The sequence below is a fragment of the Saimiri boliviensis genome, chromosome 9, assembly GCF_048565385.1.
Source record: "Saimiri boliviensis isolate mSaiBol1 chromosome 9, mSaiBol1.pri, whole genome shotgun sequence".
Taxonomy (NCBI): Eukaryota; Metazoa; Chordata; class Mammalia; order Primates; family Cebidae; genus Saimiri; species Saimiri boliviensis.
In genome coordinates this window covers 45,794,929-45,819,064 of record NC_133457.1, presented here as the reverse complement: position 1 = coordinate 45,819,064, position 24,136 = coordinate 45,794,929, and the positions used below count along the sequence as shown (strand labels likewise).

The window sequence follows — 24,136 nt, the reverse complement described above, 5'->3', positions numbered from 1 at the left end:
TTTTTTGTTTGTAAATTTTTGTAAAACCCATTTTAAACGGGAAAAGATTCTATTAGTCTAGTTTTTCAGATAAGGGACATGGTTTTATATTTGATTTAGTGGCATGATCATAATTCCACTACTATAGTTTTCAAACACAGTCCTTATGTTTGGCCGTTTGGGTTTTTTATGTACAATAAATGCTCTAACATTTCTGTCAGTGTCTCATTTCCTTCTATTTGATTCCTAGATTTGAAATACTGGGTAAACTGTTGTGAATCAAGACTCGTGAATCACTAGTTTAAGGCCAACCATTTTCAGACTTTTTTTATACAGACAGAAGCCAAGCCTAGAAGAGACGAGTCAATGTTATTGTATAGAGCACCATGTTCTCAGTGTTGTTTTAGACGCCTCTCATATTCCGTTTCTCATCTGTATTCTTTACTTAGGTGCGATAATCCTCTTTACCCTAACATTCACGTTGACTTTATAGATGTTTTATCAATGGCTACAGCTCACTTTCCCCACCTCATTCAAGCTATTTTTTGTTGTATTTAAGTTTTGGGGTACATATGCAGGATGTGCAGGTTACCAAGGTAAATGTGTGCCATGGTGGTTTGCTGAACCTCTCAACCCATCCCCTAGGTATTAAGCCCTGCATGCATTACCTCTTTTCCCCAGTGCTCTTCCCTCATCCTCCCGACAGGCTCAAGTGCATGGCCACATGTTGTCATTGTTCAGCTTCCACTTATAAGAGAACATTCAGCGTTGGGTTTTCTGGTCCTGCATTCGTTTGCTTAGGATAATCAGCTCACTTTTTTTTTTTTTTTTAACCATGGTACTCATTATCAGCCCCCACTTCCCTCTATACTGGCAGAAGATTACATTGATTTCTCTTGATCTTAACACACTTTCCTCCGAGCCAGCTATTTCAGTATTTATCTTCGATCCCCCATTTAGAATATGAGTGCAAGACCCACATGTTCAGAGATCTATCCAACCTGCTTTGTTTGGCTTTTCACATCGGGTTAAAGTCTGATGCTAACATGTGACATCAAAAAGATGCATCTTTTTACTCGGGCCAAGGAAATTACATTAGGTTTGGAGTACTTATCCATAGCTCTGCCTATATCTTGACTATTACCTGTATCTTTTTTATATCCAAGCCCTGTCTGAATCCGTTTTGTCCTATCAGTCATATTCATGACATTTTTACATTGTAGATGGTAAATATTGTGACTTTTAATTTTAGGTACCTAGTAGATGAAATCAAGAAGAGAGAAGGATTCAAGTTACTGATGGAAGTAAGTGATTGCCTAACTGCTTGTGATTTTGTCAGTTAAGTGAAGGTGTTCATTTCCATTTCATTGGTTCTTGTATTGTAGACTGAAGTCATTAGCTTAATTCATATAGTGCATTATGTTAATTTGCTCTATTGAGAGTACTTTTCCTTTGTTGTATTCAGAGAATATACTTGCCTTTAAGTATTGAAAATTAAAATGCTCAATTACCAAGGATAATATTGAATAAATTATGACCTCTATCTTGATATATGAATTGCATAGTCATTGTACTGCAAATATTCATCTGTGATGTAGTGGTTGCCTGCATGTGAAAAATCAATTAAGTGAATGTACAATACTGCATAGTTTTCTCTTTATAAAGTGAGAGCCTATTAGCTTTGTGGCAATGGGAAAATGTTTTGTTCATGTTGGATTATGTATAAGAAATGAGGTGGTCATGAAGGTAGAGTTTCTAAAATGTTTAGACTACTAAGGTATGTACTGTACAATTCTGGATTTTAGTAAACTGCAAGCTTTTAATATATAAACCATAGCAAAATCTAAGGTATTTTTATATTCAGTTAAAAATTGCTTAGAGATTCTATCTAGGAGCCTTGTACTATACCGTAAGATATCTAACCAGCCTGACCAACACAGCGAAATCCCCTCTACTAAAAATACGAAAATTAGCTGGGTGTGGTGGCACATGCTTGTAATCCCAGCTACTCAGGAGGCTGGAGGTGGGAGAATCGCTTGAACCCGGGAGGCAGAGGTCACAGTGAGCCAAGAACACGTCATTGTACTCCAGCCTGAGGGACAGGGCAACTCCTTTTACGAAAAAGGAAAAGTAATCTAGCTGGCTAGGCATGGGCACAGTGGTTCACACCTGTAATCCTAGCACTTAGGGATACCAAGGGCAATCATGAAGTCCAAAGTTCAAGACCAGCCTGACCAACATGGTGAAACCCTGTCTATCACAAAAAGTAGCCAGGCATGGTGGCGCATGACTGCAATCCCAGATACTCAGGAAGCAGAGGTGGGAGAATTGCTTGAACCTGGGAGGCAGAGGTTGCAGTGAACCAAGACCGTGCCATCGCACTCCAGACTGGGCAACAAGAGTGAAAAACTGTCTCAAAAAAAAAAAAAAAAAAAAAAAAAAAAAGGAAAAAATCTAATTTTTGTTTTTTATTGAATAAGATGCATTAAACAATCACTATGTGCCAGGTATATAGTTCTAGGCACAGGAGATAGAGAACAGGAAAGGTCCCGATTATTTCACAATGCTTACATTCAAGTGGAAGTGAAAGGCACTGAATAAGCAAATTTTAAAAACCTCAGGTAGTGGGAAGTCTTAAAATAAAACATGCTCATGAGATAATCTAGTATACAAATAACTAATTAGATAGGGTTATAGACATGGCAAGTACTCTTGGGGGGAAAGGGTAAAATGCTGACATGGGGACGACTGCTTATATGGTTTGGGTAATCTGGGTAGGGGATTTTAAGGTTATCTTTGAGCTAAGAGCTAAATAAAGATAATTCTCAAACATCTGCATGGCTTGCTGTTTAACTCCAAGGCTTAAAGCTGAAGAGTTGACTAGCCAAAAAAAAGATTAAAGGGGAATGTGCAGCAGGCGATGGGATTGGAGAGATGGGCAGAGACCAGATCAGGTGGTGGTCAGGTAGGTCAAGACAAGACCTTTAGCCTTTATTCCAAATGTTGTCATTGGAGGCGTTTTAAGACAGGGGTCGGACTTACATTTGAAAGACTATGCTTGGTGTCCTAAGAGGACCGTGGCAAAAGTGGTGGTAAAGATGAGAAACAAGACCAACTGGGAAACCTTTCAGTAGCCAAGGTGAAATATGACAGTCCTTAGGGAAGACTGGGAAATACTTTCTAGAGAATCTAGACCATGGATCCCACTACTGTCTACAGAGGCAGCATCAGATTAGAAAGTTCCAGAAAGCTAGATAAACATCTTGCATGTAAACAACTTTCTGGTAGCACTATGAAGAACCAATTTAGAGTGTGAGAAGTTCTACAGAACCAACCACTTGATTTCTTCTACAGACCAGTGCCTTCAAGGAGGGAGAAGTGATCTCTTTAGGTTCAAAGAGACTGAAGAGTCGTAACTAAAGCATATAGACCTTGTTGGAATCACTTAGAAGAATTACTTTACAATTGGCTTCTTCAAACAGTTGAATTTTGAGTATGAACTGGCTATTAGATGGTGTCAAGGACTTGTCAGTTTTGTGAGGCATAATGGCCTAACTATGTAAGAAAATTTCTCAAGTTCTTAGAGGCGCACACCTAAGCACGTCATATTTGACTTGAATTGAGTTTAATCATTTTCTTGGGTTTGAATTTCCTTCTCAAATTTCAGTGTTTTCTTCTCTGGTGATGGGAGCTATATAGTGCTTGAGAAGTCCTGTACACCGTGGAACTGTACTTGAGAGGCTCAGAGAAAGTGCTAAGACTGTTTTGTTTTTACATATTCTTCCTAAAGGCTTCGAAGAGAGGAACCACTATCATTAGGAAATTACACTCACATCCTTGCAGTGAAAGCTAAGGTGGGATTAAATTAGCCTTCAGCCCCTGGATTTTTCATCTGTGGGAGCCAGCTGACCCAAAAGCAGTGAAGGTGGCTTCCCTAAACGGTCTTCCAGAATTCCTGCTGTAAAGATTTTTGTATGTGATCTGCATTTGTCTCTCTTCATTACACCAAAAATAAAGTGGAATTAGACCTTGAATTTCAGCAGTATTAAGTTGATAGTCTTTTTGCTTATACACATGCATATGTCTATGTATGTACATATGTATATTTCAGAGTATGTCACTTCTCTAACAGTGAGAAAGTGGAAAACTGGAAAACGTAAATGAACGTAACAAGACAGAATATACAGTGCTTGAATTTTTCCTGAAGAGCAAAAATACCTATCTTGACAATTGAAAGTTATTTCAAGTAAATTCTGTATTATTCTTTAGGTCCCAGAAAATCGTCTGTGTTGAATCTCAACTCTGATGTTTTCCTACAGGTATATTCATTCTTATACTATCACATCTCTGACAGTCCCAATTACTCATTTTTCTTTTCTCAAGGTCTACACTAGAAATATTTAAGCCAAGTTATAGAAGATCAAGGACATAGTCAGGTTTCCTGCACTGGGCAGGAAGTCATCTTAACAGCATCTTAACAGGTGGTCAACCTCTGCCTGACTTCCTATTTACAGAGAATTCACTAGTTTTCCAGATGGCTCCGATTATTCATGTTCTAATAGTGAAACTTAGTATGTATCAACTACATTGTGATTTTTACCTTATATAGTTTTATTAGATCACAACCATCTCTTAATTGCTAAATCCAATGCACATTCATTTCATCTTGCTCCATTTCTGTAGCACTGTTTGTGTCCACACACTCCATCTCTTGACAGTCTCCGATTTCCTTTCCGGGTTTCTCTTTCCTTGTGACTTGTTCTGTTCAGTCTCCATGTAAGGGTCTTTTCGTCAGGGCACCCCTTTAAATATTGTACACTTTCTCTTTGGCATTTTGTCCGCTTGGTCTCCCTGAAAAGTCTTCACATCCAGAGCTTTGTTATCAAGCGCCTTTTTGTGTGTCTTCATCCTTGACTTAGCTCCTTACCTTTAGGCCTTTGTATATAGACATATCCTGAAATTTTCACCTGGACTCCAGACACCGCAAATTCAACATTTCTAAAACTGGAGTGTAGCATTTCTTCTTACCAAATTTCTACTTTTGTTCATTAGAGCTATGGTCCACCCAAGCAGAAGTCTTAATGTTGTTTTACTATCTCTTCCTTTCTTCTCCCTTAAACCTATCTTGAATGCTTCTTCTGTACTTCCTAATCCGCTACCTTAATTCAAGTTCTCATCTTCAGGTTGGTACTGTCTAACTTGTGTCCCACTTCTAAGTCCGAGATCCCTCCAGCCTATCCGCAGTGCTGCTCGAGCAGCTTTTTGAAAATGAAATCTGGAGTATTGAAACGCCGGTGACTCCATGTTCCTCTAGAATCAAGCCCACACTTCCAAGCCTGGCACGTGACAAGTTCATGAGATGATTCCCATCTTCATTGCTAGCTTCACCTCTTCAGTACACCCCGCCTTCTCTATTCAAGTTCAGAAGTGTTAGTCATATTCTTATCCCAGTACCTAGTACACTATCTATAAACACAAAGCGCTGCTTAAGTTGAACAGCGTGGTTGCCCTGCCCCTCTTTGGACACTTAATGTTTCCCTTTATATATGGTACCAAAAAATTAAGTGATACACCTCACTAGTATACATTTCAATGGGGCTACTCATCCACTTTAAAAGACCTATCTTGCTACCAATACAGCTCCTAATAGTCACTAACCCATTACAGTGCTTGCTGTGTGCCACACCAAGTTTTGAAAACATTTTATCTTTCATCAACCCAACCCTGTGAGGCAACGTCGTCTGCATCTTAGTTTAGGAAAAAGAAACTGAGAAAGTTTGATACTCGTCCCAAAGATCTGATGAAGTTGAAATGCAAAGTCACATCCTTGCAACTCCCAAACTTAGGCTTTTTCCTCTACGCAGTGTTGCCTTTGAAATTTTTCAGTAGTCTAATCTCATGTTTAACACCTATAAGCTCGAAGTCAATTAAAATTCACCATGCCAGCTTTTCCTTCAGTCTATCTTTGCATATTAACTGGCTGGACTCTGGATTTATATTAAAATGCATAGTGCTAGCTTATAGTTTTGTTACTATTACTCTGATCTAGTGACATGAGTAAAAGGCAAGTTTCTTTTGATATGACTCAGTTTTAGACAGTGTGAGCTGCTACCTCTTAGGGACCACTCATTTCTTTCCCCAATAGTCTCAGAATTTGCCAGTTCTTCCTGAAATAGAGGACTTTCAAATTTTATCTTTTGTTTCAAAACCGGTATAGAATCTATTCAATTCTAATGGCACGTTACTCCTTTGTCATAAATTTTTAAACATTATGACAAAGCATTTGCTGCTACAGGGTTTTTCTAGCCTTCACTAGACACTTGGACTCCCATAATGCCTTCCTCGTTTTATGGACTTTAGATAACAGACTACATGTTCTCAGGATATCCAAGAAGTCAGACATGTAGGCAATTTAAGTGGTGTATAAACAGTTTTACTCCAAAAATACTCGTTAGTACTTTGAATTCTCTTGGAAAAAAAGGTATGTAAAATACAAGTTAGAGGCAAAGAGACAGGAAACATTTGTATGAAAATTCAAAGACATGCTTTTTTCAACTCAATTTTCGAAGTGACCAAAATGAAGATATTCCAAATGAACCATCAAATTTCTTCCAATGTAACGAAGTGTCAGAAGGGCTTTATAAGCTTTCAAGTGTTGTAGCACTGAAGCCATTCCTTTCTAAATTGTTTGGGCAAAAGAAATCACAGATCTAGATCTAAGTCTTAAGTTGTAAAATCGAGCCTCAAACAGCAGATAAAACATCAACTTATAATGGTCCTATGCAAATGAAAGGAATATCAAATTCAGCGATATGTTAGGAGTCCATTCAGAAAACAGGAACTGCATGGTGATTTAAAGTGGGAAAGTGTAATAAAGAATTAACAAAGGATCGAAGTAATGCAGGATTGCCTCATAGGAGAGAATGAAAACCCTAAAAATACACAGCAGCAGCAGATACAGAGCAGCCACCACTCCTGGAACTGAAATAGAACACTCAAGGAAGAGGCCATCCCTTCCCAGGGCTGAGGTCTAGACCTCTTCAGGGTATAACCTTGGCTCATAGAATAGCAGCAAAGTATACCAAGGTGTTGCATGGGCGGTACTCACTAGAAATCTCGTCTAGAGGGGGCCGAGCTGAGGGAAGCTAACCACAGGGTCATGCCACAACTTGGCAGTTGCTGCAAGCTAGCCAGGAGTGCCAGGGAAGTCATCCAATGCAAGGTGCCTAGCTAGCATCTCTCTTCCATGAAACTATCCGAGGGGAATATGCCAGGTAAAGCCATTTATGGGACCTCCACTTGCTGCCCATCAACTGATGTCACCCAAAAAGGGTGTGCTGGGGGAAGCTGCTGGGTTCGGCAGGTGGCGGTCTGCTCATGTTTTTCCACCAGTGCTGGTGAACATAGGAAACCCATGAGGTAGGCATACCACACCAGGAAGACATTCCTTCCTTCACTATCCCTCCAGCACCCTCTGCTGACCAAGTCTAAGACTGGACCGGATGTCAAGGGAGAAATATCGGCAGAGTCCACCTACATTATTTTAGGACACCCAAAAAGAGTCGGTTTGTAGCTGAGGGGCAATACATTGACAACCGACATAACGCAATCTAGTGCCAGATCATTCTTTTAGTCGGGTATAGTTACTCGATTTGAAAAGTGTTCACATTAAACGGTCAAAGAACTTGCAAGTTCAGTACAATCTATCCTAGAGAAAAATCAAATTAGGTTGGTGCAAAAGTTATTGCCGTTTTGGCCATTACTTTCAATAAATCAAACCCAGGTATAAGTTGTGTCGATTTGAAAGGAGGATCGTCATCTTATGATAAGTGTTTGAAAAAAACCGAGTTGAATTACAGTATTTTTAACTACTCTTGGAAATGTGTAGCTCTTTTGTCAATTCCGGTAAGAATGTTAATTTCAGAGATGAAAGGATAAGATCGAGAACTTATCTCGTTGAACTGGAAATGTTTCTGGGCATTCGCTTATGATTTAAAAAGCAGCAAAATCAAAACTATCACCAGTTTTGATTTTAAGATAGGTCTTTCTTCTTTATGAAATACTTTGAAACTGTCTACTGGAGCCTAATTCTGACACAGTTGAGAACTGTTATAGCATTGGGTTATTACAAATTGTTTACAGCAGAAAATGAATATCAGTTCAAATACTGTGAGTGTGAGGCATCAAATAAGGCAGGTATGACTCAGTTTGTCCGAATCCAATTCTGTGTCTAGTTTGTGAACTTCCAACATGTCCCAAATCTCCTAGTCACGGAGTACAAGCCTTTTTGGTCATAGCACTTTTTGTCCAGTGAGGACAAAGACTTGTCTGTGTGACAAAGTCTGGGCTAAAGCCTGTTAGAATGCGATCCCATGTTTAAGCAAATCATGTCCGATAGAAAAACAGATTGGCAGGCAAGGTGACTGGATTATGGTCTCAGTGTAGATGAGTTTCTCATACAACACTTCCCACTTCAGAATCACTTGACATACCTTCATAAAAATGCCAATTCTTTAATCTTCTCTAGGATGGACTTAGACACTGGATGTTCCAAACACAACATCAGAATCTACATTTTGAGTAGGTCTCCTAGCTAAATTCACTTTTACTGATATTTGAGCGCTAAGAGTCAAGGTGATGCTCTTCCAGAAGCAGTGTTGGCTAGGGCCATAGGGCTGGGTCGCGAAACCCAGCCTGTCACTATCAAGTCCCAGGTAATCCGGGCTTTTGCAATCGTCAGGTATAGGGACCAATTTTGGCTGCCTCCAGAATTATTGGAAGCCTATGTTTCTATAGTAAGTAACTTAAGGATCGGTGTTGGATAGAGGATCCAGGGCTCTCAGCATATGTGTAAGGAGGCACTAACTGATGATCAGAGCTGGGTCGAGTCCGCTTCAGACTTCACGGTTTTATCTTTGCACTTTGTCAAGATGTATGAACCCTCCAGGTGCATACTATGGAGAAAAGTTTCCAATAGGATGTTATCAGAAGGCAGAAGGGATTGTTACTCCCAGATTCCGAATTGTCAAAGTCTTACACACATGGTAACTCAAAGAAACAAGCTAAGAGTTTTACAAGTATTTAATTGCATTCTAAAATCTTAGGTTAACAAGTATTAACATTTGTCTAATTCTAGCCTGAATACGCCAATATTTGCTTTTGGTACATTCCACCAAGCCTCAGAGAGATGGAAGAAGGACCCGAGTTCTGGGCAAAACTTAATTTGGTAAGTAAATGCATTCTTTTTGATGCATTTGATTCAGTGCACATCAGCTGTTGATCCTATAAATAACTTGGGCTTGCTAGGGCTTATCTAGTGAAGTGTCTTTTAGTTCTTTAAAAAGTAATGACAGGCCAAACAGTTTTAGACATTATGTTTAATATGGTTGACAATCACAATTACATTTGTAAGATTACAGAATTTGTTACAAGTTCTGGCTCACAGTGCACTTCAGGAACTGCCATCTGATCAAAGTTATGTGATGACTACTCATTTCAACTCTGCTACTGCATCTGTGACCATTATCACTTTACTTGGAAATAATGTTCAAAGTCTAAATCCGATACCCTTTGTGCACATGAGACTTTGTCTTCACTACAAAACGCCTATCGTCCTACACCCAGGGAGATTACGTGAAAGAAAAATGCTAGCAATGGGTTTGCAGCTGATCAAGATGCGCTTCAAAGTGTCTTCACACACAGCTGTTGGGACTGATACAGGGTGAGCAGAGTCCTCAGGCTCCAGGGACTGCTTGCGTCTCATCTACACCTCACCTAGCATGACCCTGCCAGTTATAATCTTGCCTCTAACCCAGATTTCCAACAATTCTCGAGTTTCACGAGTAACACTACTTGATCCAGCTTTCCAGCTGTACGAACCTAATGCATACTGACGATGAATCCGTGGGAGTTCTGCTGGCGATTATGTGGCCATGACATGTGGAGTGCAAGTTCTCATGGGTTGGCACCATCAAAATCAGCTAATTCCCTACCCCCTTGACTGGTTATGACCCTGGATAGCAAAAGCTGACTTGCAAACCCCTCCCCCTCTCACCCTCAGGGGGAAAACTAAGCAAGTTTTGTGTTCCATAGCCTTTCTATTTGCATTTTAAAAGATAAACACACCTCCTCATTCCGGCAAGCCACAAACATCTGCTGAGGGTCCACTGTACTATGTTGCGCTGGAAATACAATCAAGGACGTATCTTTGCCCTTGAGAAGCTCAGTGTTCCCCCGAGACAATGAGTAAACAGACCATCACAAGGTAACCAGTAAGTGCCTGGAAGAGATTAACTCTGGTGAAGGTCGTCTACCCCAACGTGCGATACTAGAGCCGAGTTTTGAACACTAAGTAGATGTCAGGGACAATGGTGAAGTGGATTCCAGGAAGAATCACAGCAAAAGGACTCAGGCTCAAGAGAAGTGATGTAAAGACTAGAGGGGTACAAAGCAGCAGTGTTGGGATGTAAGAGCAACAGGCAGAGGGAGCCTCGTCTTCCTTAGCAAAGAGCTTGGGATTTTTGCCCCAGCCTCATTAGAAGGAAGAGGACATAGCATAGCCTTTACGTCATGGTCACCGATGGCCTCACTTGGCAACATATCCTTTTAGTTTCAGGCCATTTACTGTTTATTCACGGCTCAAACCTCGTAACCTGTAACCTAATAGATGACCTACCTCTTATCAAACCTTCTCAGATAGCAAAGACGAGGCATCTGTACCCACCCTTACCCATTTCGCGCAGTTAGCATAGACCTTGGGATTTGTCTATTTTGGTCACACGCAAAATAGCTAAGTGCTTAAGAAAGCATTTCAGATGTTAAAGTAACCCATAAAAGGAAACAGCAACTGGACAATGAGACTTTAGTGGTGAGGTTTAGAGAAACATTTTAAGTCGATGGAATGTGGCCGACTTTTTTGGTGCAGTCGAGAGAAATTACAAGATATGGTCACCATTTTTCCCCCCTTCAAGCTAGAAATTGGTTTTTGATTAAGAACAAAGAATGTGTTATCTGTGTTTTACTCAGTACTGTTGCACTGACAGGGATCAGGAGAACTAGGTAGACTCACTATGTTTAGGGACTTTTTTACTCTCGTTTACTTTAGAAAATGGATGTGTAAGCTAATTTCAGATAATGCAGAATACTTTGAGACAGTTTGGCTCCATCATCCAGGCTGGAGTGCAATGCCAAGATCTCAGTTCCCTGCAACCTCCGCCTCCCGGGTTCACGCCATTCTCCTACCTCAGCCTCCCGAGTAGCTAGGACTACAGGCACCCACCGTCAGGCCTGACTAATTTCTTGTATTTTTGTAGAGACAGGGTTTTGGATTTTACCTTGATGGCCAGGCTGGTCTTGAACTCCTGACCTCAGGTGATCAGCCCACCTCGGCCGCCTCCCAAAGTGCTGGGATTACAGCTGTGAGCCACCACGCCTGGCCCATAAAGCACTTAATTAGGAATTAAACGTGATTGGGACTTTTTATCCCCAACATTTGCCAGCATGGATTATCTTACTAGCAAATATCCATGACTCTCCATCCCTTAGCTTTGGAAATGCTTTTCGCCCATTTATAACCATGGTTTCTCCTTGCCTAATCTAGTAACACGCAACTTGTTATAGTTGCTACTGAATAGAAAAAGCGTGGCAGACAAATCATTGATCCCAAGTTTAATTTTCTATGCCTCTCTTTGTGCAAGTAGGGGTGTGTGCATGAATTTGGCAAGAGGGAAGGGAAACGTCTGTTACACGGTTTTATGCTTACTGTAGAATGAGAATGCGAGTATATCATTTATAACCTGTAGCGTAAAGCACACTTGAAATTTCAGTCTTTATCTTGGATCGAGAATCACAAATCTAATAAGGCTTTGCCCTTCTGATTCAGACCGTCAGGTTGAGCTGTCAGATTTCAGAGTCGTCGTTGGTGTGATCAATCTTCCCTTTGGCAGAAGGGGAAGAGGGATTATTTGGTAATGAAACTGGAGAGTTGGAGGATCTAAGTGTATTGTGGTCTTGCAAGTATGCACATGTGAGACTGATAACACAATCACTCTATGGCCCAATACAATGACAACTCCTACCCTATCACGTGGTTCCAATGACTTCTTGTAAGATGCCCTCCGTAAAATGCTGTTCTATCTTAGCTCGGGTCTTCATTACTTCCATACCTATGTTGTGTTTCTCTTTCCTCCTACCATCTTCTCCAGTTTTTTACTGTCAGCCCTTTTTTTTTTTTTTTTTTTTACCTCCATCTCTGCTTCATCATGTCACTCTTCTGCTGGAAGAGTGACTTGCTTCTTGTCCTAGTCCCATATAGCAGCAGTTCAACCCTGTCAATCACTATTTACAGCAAATATGTTGAATAATGCACTCTAAAATGAAGCCAATGGAATAAATGACCTCCCTACAGTTTAAGAGGCAACATAAGACCTTCTATACAATACGAAAAATTAGTTTTTAAAATTCGTTATATAAATGCCCGAGCATGACAGTATAGGACGACATGAGGAAGCGAGATTCTTGCATATACTCTTGCAAACAGTGAATGTAAGCCATTTATGACTTTTAAGTGATACTGGCAAGGAAAATAACGGCAACAGTGTGCTATTAATGATACCCCCTTCAAATGAAGGCCATTAACTGAGGAAACCATTTTTCTTTTTACATAGGAAAACTATTAAGAATGGTCACAATATTGGGCACTGGTATGCAAAACAAATTCTGGGCTTGAATAATCAGGATGACTTCATGCATTTCCACTAGAACATTTCAAAGTCGTGTAAAACACGAGCCGGTTCAATGTCAGATTGCTCTACAGTGCAGGGCAGCCGACACCTCTGGTCTCCACCTGCTCCTAGACCCCGGTGGCAACCCCCTCAAACTCATGGAAATCGAAAGCATTTGCCCAAATTTCCAAGATATTCTCTAGGAATGTAGTACCATTTCCTCGAGAACCACTGTCCTACAGCATGAAATCCAATCCTACCATGTCTTATGAATCCAATCTCGTCTCTTGGACATCCAAAGCCCTCCTTGTCCGATCTTAAAGCACTTTTCAAACTTAATCCATCGTGACTTTCTGTACCAAGACCCCTGGTACGAAGGCGGGCCGGAAGAGTCAGGAAACACGTTGGAAACCGGGCAATGGATACCTTCCACTAGTCAAATTGACAAATCACTGCAGTGTTTAACATTTATGCCCACTGGTGGGGAGTGTCAGGAGACTCACGTACCCATGAGCAGCTTACAGAAGTTTTGCACCATTTTTCTGAAGACCAGCTTTATAAAACGTCATCTTCAGTTTTTCTATAATTTAAGTTACAAAAATATCAGGAAACAGCTAAGACATTCATAGGCATTTTAAAATGGCAAATATTAGATGAAGAGCTCAACTACAGAGAATTAAATTTTAGGGCATAACTTAGATTAGTGCACAAAATCGTGTTCCAAAGTAATTCGTATTAAAAGGGGTTTAACAGCCACCGTAGTATATTGTAATTTTGTGCTTATATACACACAAGTACATATAGAATACTTGGTGTGCTCACAGGGTGCGTAAAGGCCAAAGTATTTCTAGAGATAGTTGCAGGCGATTTCTTATGTCTCCGCAATTTGAAAATTTTCTATACTCTGTATGCTTGTGAAAACATTAAAATACTTTAGCGGAGAATAGATTTAAGGAAGCTATAGGTTTCCTTGAGTGCTTTATCTAGACAAAAATCACAGGTTTCAACCATGTATACCCAAGGGATTTAACTTGTGTTCCCAAATTAAGCATTCACCCCAATGTGGTATGTTTTCACTTAAAATTATCTACATGTATTACTTTAGAAATACGGCATGTACATATAACACGGTTATCAGGATGAGTTTCCGATTTTTAAATATTAACGTTTTAATATTTTCTTGTAGCATTCTTTAGGGATCATTACACAATAGTCAATTCGTTAGCAAACTTTCTCATGACGTGTTCCCAGGGACCATGTCCAATGCTATCCCTTCCCATCTCTCCCCGCTTGCCGAAATACTCGGCATCTGCACTGGTTTTAAGTCGAGAGGCATCACTAGTGCTGGTTCATAGTCATCTTCAATGGGCTTCCTCGATTTCTCCAAAAAGCTTCCGGCATTGTGGTAGAGAACTTTGCTTTCTACAGCAATTTCCTGAAATAAGTGTGTTTGTTCCTTGTGAAGCTACGTGACAGTGACCAGATACTGATGATGTTGAGGATGGAATGCAAAGATGGGAGATGTTAGACCCAGAGAATGTAATGGAAAATTCCGTTTTGCTCCATAATTAGTGTTCACGAAGATTTCCTCTTGTCAGTATTTCATAAATTCACATTGTGCCAACAAAATTTACATTCTTAAAATTAACAAGCCATCTTTGTATTTATGCATGGTTATTTTGACTTTCATTTGCTGACCTGCAGATTTGTGACCAATGTCATTTATAACAAGCTCCTTTTTCGAGAGTAGAGGGGGAATAAATCCTTTAAAAATCTACTTGATGGGTTTGTTTTATTGTTTGGTGATAAAACTTAGTATTCCAAGTATCTTTAGCCAGAATTTAGTCTTCTTCCTGGTAGGTTTCTGATTAACGGCACTTGAAAATGAGACTGCATCAGCTGGGTAGGGTGACATGCTTCCGTGGAAGCCTCACGGAAAGACATCCACACAGACTGCTGCTTTGGATTTTAGGGAGGGTTTCAGTGTCTCTTCACTGCATTTCCTGAATGTCTTTTTCCGTGTCTAATAACTGGACTCATTTCCAGCCGCTCTAACAGCAATTCTGTGTAGGTCTTCTGCTCTCAGGACTAGGGATATGCATACACATATGCACACACATGCACGAGTTCCTAACAAGCAAAAGCGTTAGTGTATTTCAGAATTCCGATTTTCTTTAATTATAACAGTATATTCAATCATTTTTCAGTTGTAAATGAAAAGCATCTGTCTTTAAAGGTACAGCAGTTTGTGTTCAAGGATGAGGTTTTTAAACCTGTGCTATGGAATTTATAGTATATCCTTCAAGAATCCTATTTCCTAGTAGGTATTGCTCACTTTCAAGCTGTACTTCAAAATTTAAGGAGAGTCTAATATAAGTGCCTTTTAAAGAAGGTAGTTCTAAGTGTGACTAAGAGGCTCCTCCTCATTTGGATAGTGACTGGGATGTAGATTTCAAGAATGCTTAGCTAATGAATTTCCTACGTTTTGCAGATATGCTCTTCCCCAAACTATTAAAACCTAAAATTTTAAGTGTTTTGTCAGGTAGACATTATGGACAGTTTGTCGTGCATTCTAGCAGTAAGCCAGTTTTGTTCTTATGCCGTTCTGCAACTCAGGGTCAAGAAGCCACTTAGGTACTACTGAATTAGGTATGGCCGGCTTCAGCAATCAGCTCAAGAAGCTGGAGTGTTCCTTCAGCTGAAGGGCAGGGAATACTGTTTTCTTGCTGTTCAGCTCATCTTTTCTCGTTAATTGTTTAACTATACTCCACCGGATTTATAAAATTTCAACAAAAGATTCCAATAAAATTCTTGTTGCAGATATTCAAGGGGAAGTTCATGCCGAGTTCCTTTGTATTTATTATTTTTCACATATTTAAACTTCAATATTAGATAAGTAAAGTCAAACATTTTCAGTTAAGTGTTTTATGGATAACCCGACCCTCCAAAAGCCACACAAGTACAGAAGTCCTTATGTTTCCCGAATTTAACAGTCTTCCCTCTTGTTTGTTGGCCTGTTTAAAGTTTATTGTGGCTCACGTTCAGTTTGGCCTGCTGAAAATTGAGAATGAAGCTGGCATTTCTGAAAGCTAAGGCTGAGCTCACGGGCCCGAGGTCAGGATGAGCCTGGTTCTCTGAGGAATTTCCATGGGAGTGGACACCCACAGCTCATACCAGTAGACACTTGTTCATTTGTGACGGACTGATCTATTGGGAACCCTCGATGAGTCACCGAAAATGAGGCTAAGGAACCCAGTTAAAGTTGGATTTCAACGTTTTTGTACTTTGGGTCTATTCTGCACACACGCACGAGGCCTGAGTCTAGTCTGTACTGGAGTGCCCCTGGCTTCTGTGCCACTTTCGCACATGAGCCCAGTTCATCGCCGAAGTCTGTTGCTTTAGTGGCTTGTTCGTGTAAGGTCTGAAAAATCATTCCGAATTTCCCAATGTTTCAGGGTGAACATCAAGGAAAGGCAGCAGCTTAATGCTTATGGGCTACTTACCACCATGTCCATTTGGTTACCTCAGTTCAGTTGCAAACCCAAATATGTATTGAAGCTAGACAGGTAGCATCAAAGAGGAGCCTGGGCACAACAGTCAGGAGTGATAAACTGAAAGATATTGGCCCCAGCTAAAGGGAGCAACCTCTACTCAGCTCCTAATGACTGCCTTGCAGGCATGGAGGTCAAGGTTGCCAGGTCTTATTTCAAGAGTAGATAATATTAAAAACAAGGTTTATGTAAGCATCTTTATGTTTTCAATATTGGCAAGTGATTTAAGAACGTGTAACATGGATCTGGCTTTCAGGCTTTTAGCTTGCACTTCTTACCTAAGTTCATCAGTCCTTCATTGTGTGTGTGTGTGTGTGTGTGTGTGTGTGTGTGACTAGAAGCTGAGAGTTTCTCCGTTTATCTTTGCTCCTTTATGGCAATGATTATGGGGTTGGCCCACCATCAACTGAAGGATACTTGAGCTCCATCATCTACAAGAAAACAGTCTCACACCGTCAGACCTGTCCAGTGGATATTTTTAGGTCTAACACCTTGTGGCAAATATGGCATCTTTTAGACATACGGATGCGGGTGCATTTTGATGTTTTCCCCTTTCCCGATTCGAAGAACTAGACGGGGCCTTTGGGCTTCATGCCTCTGAGGTTTGTGTTAAGATGTCCATCTTCCTAGATTGATAGTCTAACCTGGCTCATGAGACCATGAAGGAGGCAAAGAGGCAGGCACAGGGGGAAGCAGGAGAAATTTCCCTCAAGCTAGAGGGTGCCAGAGATGGAATTTCTGCAGATAGAAATCCTCAGCTTCCCTGCTTGGCATAACCTAAGGAGGTATCTAGGTGTGTGTGTGCGCCAGACATTGAAACTGCCGCCCATATCCTAATGGGTAAGGATATAGCACTGTCAGTATACTAAGACGTGTTGGTTCAGGTCATATTTCACCGGTATTAAGCATGAACCACCCAAGATCCTCATTACCTCTACGGAATCCTCTGGGGCTGTGGGAGCTGTATTAATGACTTTCAACCTGGCCTAGTAGGATGGTGGCTTGCAGTTGCATTTAATGTTAGAGAAAAATCTAGTGTTGTGACATTTCTTGCACACTTGGGTTTATGGAGCAAAATCCATACCCACAACACTACCATTAAGGAAATGGCCCCGAGCTTGATGCAGTCTTTATTGTTGCAAAATCAAAGAACGGGCCCTGGGCCGAAAGGAAAGACTTTCCACCTGGGCGGGGGGTGGGGTGGTGGTCTTTGAAGTTCTTTCGCCAGTGCCCAGCCTGCCCCCTGGTGGCACTTCTGCTCGTTTCCTTCCTAGTCGGAAAACGACGCAGTAAATGCAGACTGAACAAATGCCGTGAAAACGTTAGCGAATTCCAGCATCACAGGAGGTTTGGGCCTCCAATTCTGCCAGACCAGGAAGACTCAGCCGAGTCAGATTCTCAGGATCAAATTACTTTTCACTTGGAATGTTTCTTCATCTTTATCTCAGAGGAAGTCATGTCCGTCTCCAGACTTTCCCACGTTCCCCCTCCCCCCTACCAGGCTTCTGCCCGAGAGGGTCATTCCACCTGCAGCCTCCACACTCTCTCCCTTCTCCCCCCCTCCACTTCCTCTCAAAACTTCCTCTTACTTTGTTCCCCTTAACTGATACACTTATCCAAGCTTCAAATCAAAGAAAATCCTTTTTCCTTAATATCCCCCCCACCCAAGCTGCTTCACGGTCTCTTTCCTCATTCCTTTAGACTAAACTCCTGAACAAAAATCTTCAAATGTCTCGCCCTGTATAAGTCGTGCCTATCATTTATATAACAATTTCCATGATGTGGGGCATTTAGATTTCCAAGACTGTCATTGTAGAACAGTTGAACATATTTGCTCACATCTACTTTTGCTGTTTTTCAAGATGAAGTGCTCAAAATGTAATCGCCGACTATGAAAAAATTCATGTGACCGTGAGGCTATTAGCTTTGTGTTACTAATTTTTAAGAAGTCTATACATTTACAATGCCAGCAATAAGGAGTGAGTACACAAGGTTCAATCCGATATTGGGTGAAGGGGTGGGGGTTTGGAGGGTTTAGAAAGGTAAAAATCCCATCTCAAGTTTCTTATTTTACCCATGTATTAAGTGTTGGTAGCGTGACCAGTTTTACTGATTGCAGTGTATTTTTTCCTATTTTAAGTATATTTTGAGATCCGATGTTTCCCTTATACATTTGAATAAGGGTAACAGGCTTTGGGTTTTAAAGCTGTCTTTCTAACATGGAATGCAAGTATTACCCTCAGTATAACGTCCTTTAGTCTTGTGTACAATGAAAAATGCAAGTTTTAGATTTATGTATTCGAATTTTTCCTTCACGATTTATTCCCCTGCTTCAAGGTTGAAGTTACTGTTCTCACAAATCTCATTCTATTCCAACTCCTGCTGGTTTTACTGTCATTCCATTTTTTGTATTTAACTCCTAAATACACGTAGATGTTATCTTAGTGTACCACGCCAGGTCTGAATCTAACCTGATCATTTCCTCAGTATCCAGTTATTCTAATTTTTCAACATCATTCTTCCCAACACTGAGGCACTTGTCTTACGTTTTTAAAGGGTCAGTCGCTCTATTGATCTGTTTTTTTTTTGTGCCAATAACCCAAGGATTTAAATGACTTTGCTTTTACATTCTCAAATCTGCTAAAACTATCCTCCTGAATCCTTTGTAACATGGCATTCTTTGGTAAAAGGGTTCTAAACAAAAATGAACGTTTTAGGTTTAGAATGACCTTTAAAGATTCTTATTGAAGATTAAATCACCGATTCTGAGATAGTGCCTCTGTCACTGGCTCCATAAGCATGAGCATGCTACCGAAAGAAAATTTGCTTCCTTTTCATTTTGTCTTCACTACCACGAGGATATTATTAACTACCTACACCTTGCAGAATTTTGATGGGGATTGGATGGCATAATGCTTACTTACTGTGAAGTGCTTAGAATAGTGTCCCCCACAGTAAATGCTTGGTAAAAGTTCTCGTTATTAAACACGTTACCTCATATTTGAAGGACCACATGAGCCCCAGATGTCTTGCCTTCGTTTGCCCCTCAAAATACCTTCACACTATCACAATGGACTCCCCCAAATCCATTATGTCGCTTTCATGTTTCCCCTCGTCCCATACGAAAGTCCATCCAGGAATTACAGGGATCTGATCTACTGTCCTCTGCTAAACCTGTTTATGTCCTCTGCAGTGTAGTCAATTGAGCAACCCGGTCCCGTCTTTACTTGGAAAGCCAGCCTACCACTGTCATTACATACTGGCTTGGCAGTCAGAAAAACCCAGAACCCAAATACAAGTTCCGGCTTCATCGCTTCTTTGTGGTGTGCCTTTTGGCAAAGTACGTTACCACTCCATGCCCATTTCCTCACCCAAGAAAAGTCAAGTCAATCATGTTCCGGATTTGCAGGGACCAAGAATAGTACAAGTAAACCACTTACGTAGCGCTGAGACAGGCTACATGATTTGCAGAGCCCGATGTAAAACAAAGATGTGGGGTGCTTTTTCCAGAAATCAAAAGTTTCAAGATGGCAACAGTAGAGCATTAGCAAGCCCAAGCGTGGGGCCCTTGCAGCTCAGGATCTGTGACACGGCAGGTTGCTCATCTCGAGGCCAGCCCTGGAGCTGGGGTTTGAGTGTGAAGTCAGCGTTCCTATCTCCTCGCATCCTCACTTTGCTTTCTTCGCCCCGGTGTCTCACTCCTGCATCCTGCCACCTCTTCATTCTTGAAGCCTCATATTCAATTTCCTTGTTTTCTTCTCTGAATGGGGCATGATGCAATCTTTTGTAAGCCATTTGTAGCTTTTAACCAATATTGTTTAGCCAGGCAGTTTTTATGTCTGACTCCAACTTAAGATTAGATTCTCCACTCAGCCTTCCCAGGACCTATTTTCTGGCACCTGAGCATGAGTAACCTTTTCATATGCTCCAGCATTTACTTCCCCCATCTCAGCAACTTGCAATGAAGTAACATTCGAGGGGGCTGGAAAAGATTGTCAAGTTAGAGGTGACCAAAGAAATTATTCAATGCACAGGAGAAAATAGCCGATTTTAGCCCAGGGATCATGCATTGCCATTCCCCTGTGATATAGTAGGTTGCAGAGATCAAGGTAGGGCGATGTGTCACACTAGGGTTACTCATATTTCGCTATCAACCTTCCAAGCCCGGCTAGTGCAAAAACTTATGCAATAAAAACATGGGGCTCCTTGTACCAAGATTACCCACAATTTCAAGATGCCGAAAGCAGAGCGTTAAACCAACCATGCCCTTCTAAGGGCAGGGCCTTGTTCAGCTGTACAAGCCCTGGTACCGAATATTTGACGAGGAAGTCGGTTGTTCTTATACATTTTCAGTGCTGCTATCAGATGCCTAATAACTATTTTGCTCAATCAGTAAATTAAGGCATAAATTTGGGTGATACATGCTTATCGTGGTTTCCTGGAGACATGGTGTTTGTCCATTATCTCACCTGTAGTTCTACAGAATTATCTAATCCTGAACATGCGATCAATTTGTTCTGCAGTGAAAACCTAGGATCATCTTTGTATCCGGCCTTTCATGTGCAGGAAAAGTCGAGAGCCACCACCTTCGAGTGGCAATCTGTAGCAAAGTCTCAGGATAAGGACAGCTTAATAACAAAGGTGTTTTAGGGGAGATGAACATTTGATGGCTCTCCTAGTGTTGCCTTTGAACGATGACCTCTGTCTGGTGTAAATTTATTCGTGTTGGAAGTTGCTATCTAGTTTCGGTACTGCTGGCCAAATCGGTTCAGGATGAAAAGTCGATTTACAGGTGTGACTACAGATGGCTTAACCTCCACGGTCAGACTCTTCCTACAATCTGTCCTTGAATTAGGCCGTTTCTTATCAAAGTGTCCTTTAGCAGGATGTTCTGTAAGTGGTAGTACCTCACTGCTTTAGGGCTAGACTATTCAAGTGCTGGCAGTGCCACAGCAGAGCTTTAGTCAACCGTAATGCCACCTGCCCAATTCCGAATAGAGATTGTCAGTATAACCTGGGGTGAGCTGATGCAGAAGCGTACCGAAGTAGACTCGAATACTGTGGCAGTTTATTAGGTACTAAGCATGTGTATAAAACTTAGTTCAGTGTAAGATGATCAGACAATTCTCATGGAAACTTGCCTGTTCACTTTTGAGCATCTATTGTGTGCCACTCTTGATGCTTGGGACATATCCCTCTTCATTCAATAAAGTGATCAAGGGGCTTAGAAAACTTCTAAACAAAGGACTGGGTAGTATGAAAGCTACCGAGCAAGAAGATGTAACTACACTGAATGGCTCCACTTTCGCTATTACAGAAGCTCAATTTGACTTTCGATTTATAATGCACTGGTCTTGCAGTTTTGTTGAGTCGCAAGTTTTAAGTGTAATCTAAAACTTTGCAGTTTTATATTCTACACACCAGAATCGGATGTCTTAGCACTTAGTTTCTACCATGTTTCTTACAGTTTGAGTAGGGAAAATGCCTTGGCATCTAAGTCACAAGATTCTTTGTATCCAAGAGCTAAATTTTGAAAGTTTTAGGCCATCTTTGTTTTAAAGTTTCAACGTACCATCACTTCAGTAAAGATAAATGTTAACATCGATCTATGACATACATTGCATTCTTGTTAAAATGTTATATTCTGACTAAGTTATGAAATAAGATTAAATCCCGTATGCTCATTTTGATATTTGAGGTTTGCTAGAACATCCTGTAAACTGTTTGCGACGGAGTCTGTCGCCCAGGCTGGAGTGCAGTGGCTTATTACAACGTCCACCTCTCAGGTTATAGCAGTTCTCTGCCTCAGCCTCCCGAGTAGCTGGGAATACAGGTGCTCAACACGACGGCCAGCCGATTTTTCGATTTTTAGTAGATACAGGGTTTCACCATCTTGGCCAGGTAGGTCTTGAACTCCTAACTCCATGATCCAGCCACCTCAGCCTCCCTTTGTTATGAAAAAAGCAAATCAACCGGACAGTTTTTGTAATAGGAAGAATATTTGTGAAGTCATTTTCCAAATATGGTCAAAGATTCTCAAACTTAACATTTCGTTTCGAGTTTTCCCGGTCAAAAGCTAACTAAAGATTTACAGCATATATAGCTCTCAATGTAGACATGGATTAAAAGATACGGTCCTCAAGACTTATTTCACATTGCATGCCCGAATCAAAACATCTCATGTACCCCATTATACATACCTATTATGTGCCCCCAAGTTAACATTCTTATAAGCCCCTTAAATTTTAACTAATTTGACTCTGAAGGTCAGTTTCAAGTATGAGTTCAGAAATGCTTTGTGTATTTTTTCCCCCGCTGTGACAATTCAGAAAATCCCATGAAAACTTTAGTCTTCCAAAGGACTTTATATTGAATTACTAGGTAGAAAAGCTTTGAAGCATATGTCCTCAACTTCTCTTATCTAGATTACTGCCACAAACCTTAACATAATTCACTGACTCCCAGCATTGCCTATAACCCCAGCCTTCTCTTTATCGTTAGAGGCCTTCAAACAGCTTTGACTCCTTTGATTGCTGTTGAGAAATGCCAAGTATATGATTGCAGAGAAATTCTCAGTGTTTAAGATGTATTGTTTGCCAAGAACAGGGACAAGGAAAACCTAGCCCCCATCCCCAACCCAGGTGGAAAAATTGGGGCATTCTAAAATAGCAGAACAGTTTATGATCACACACTGGTTAAAACAAGGATGTAGAAATGACCCTGCCCCCATGGCTGTCTCACGGAGACTACTTTCCAGGATCAGTGGGGTAAGCAGGCACCAGCTGCCTAGTTTATCTTGGTTCTATGAGAAAACACTAAACACCTGTTTGTTAATCATCACCTGTTCGGAGAATAGGTGGGTCAGTCTGTTCAAGGCCCTCAGCCTGGGATGCCATCAGCCCCTGAGGCTCTCAGCTCGGAAGGCTGCTGGCCCCCCCCTGGATAGTCCCACTTTGTTCTATCTGAGGATCTGTTTAATGCCTTCAGCGACGCCTTGGTGGGGGCCTTTACGGCCAAGCTGGTCTTGGTAGGTTCCAGTCAAGACTTTCCCCATTGCCTTCTCCGTCAAAGTTTCTAAGCAGGACAGTCAAGGCATTTAGTGGTTTGACTTTTCCACCTATATGCAAAACCTCTCGCCTGCCCAGGTCACATTGCAAAGATCTGTGCTCAAGGTCTCAGTATTTTTCTGCTTTAGTTCCAGACGTTTATTGGACTTACACCTCCCACAGCCCCAGATATTACATACATGTAATACAAATGCACATGCATCTAAGTTTCATGTTATGTATCCTGTGAAAAACAGCATTTAGATGTACTGTTCCAAGAATGCAGTTAATATTCACTACAGGTTTGAATGTAATTGGTAGAGGTGCTGGGTGGAGGGATGCTCTATTGTGATTATAGCGTAGACAAAGTGATCCGGATTTACCTACTGGTCTAACATTTGTCCATTTCCCTCACAAATGGATACCTCAAAATCTTAGTCGTTTTTTTATCACTAGAGGCAGCCAAGGATCGATAGTTTCAATTGGATAAAGTTTTGTTTAGACTCAGGACTTTCTGGGCAAAGAACAAAGGTCAGCTTCAGAGTCGGGGAACAAGCTTAGCTGATAACTATTTGCACTAAAAACTTGATTACAGGAGCTAGACTATGCCATGCAGTGAAAACGTCTCTCCCCCAGGTACTGCAGTTAAATTGAATGTGAAAATGTGTGCGCCACTGAAACTGGGTGCCTGCAAGACTTGGCTACTTCTTCCATAATCCCTACATGTATTTGGTTAACTTAGTCATTGATCATGCCTAGAATTTACCAAATATTCCGAGTCAATTTTGACAGCTTGGTGAGGAGCTCTGACAGGCTTTGTGGAGGCTAATTCTCATCG

At 41.0% G+C, this 24,136-nt stretch overlaps 1 protein-coding gene across 7 annotated transcripts in view; it reads left to right on the top strand.

Moving 5' to 3' along the window:
• Window positions 1-24,136, top strand: part of GADL1 (glutamate decarboxylase like 1) — a 160,346-nt gene that overhangs the window by 100,203 nt on the left and 36,007 nt on the right. For 5 of the 7 annotated variants that reach the window (XM_074405780.1, XM_074405779.1, XM_010346560.3 and 2 more), the window contains 2 exons: window positions 1,232-1,283; window positions 9,116-9,205. In XM_074405780.1, coding sequence (XP_074261881.1) covers window positions 1,232-1,283; window positions 9,116-9,205 — 142 coding nt within the window. The remainder of the gene's footprint in view (window positions 1-1,231; window positions 1,284-9,115; window positions 9,206-24,136) is intronic. The other 2 variants (XM_074405781.1, XM_010346561.3) reach the window with 2 other exon arrangements.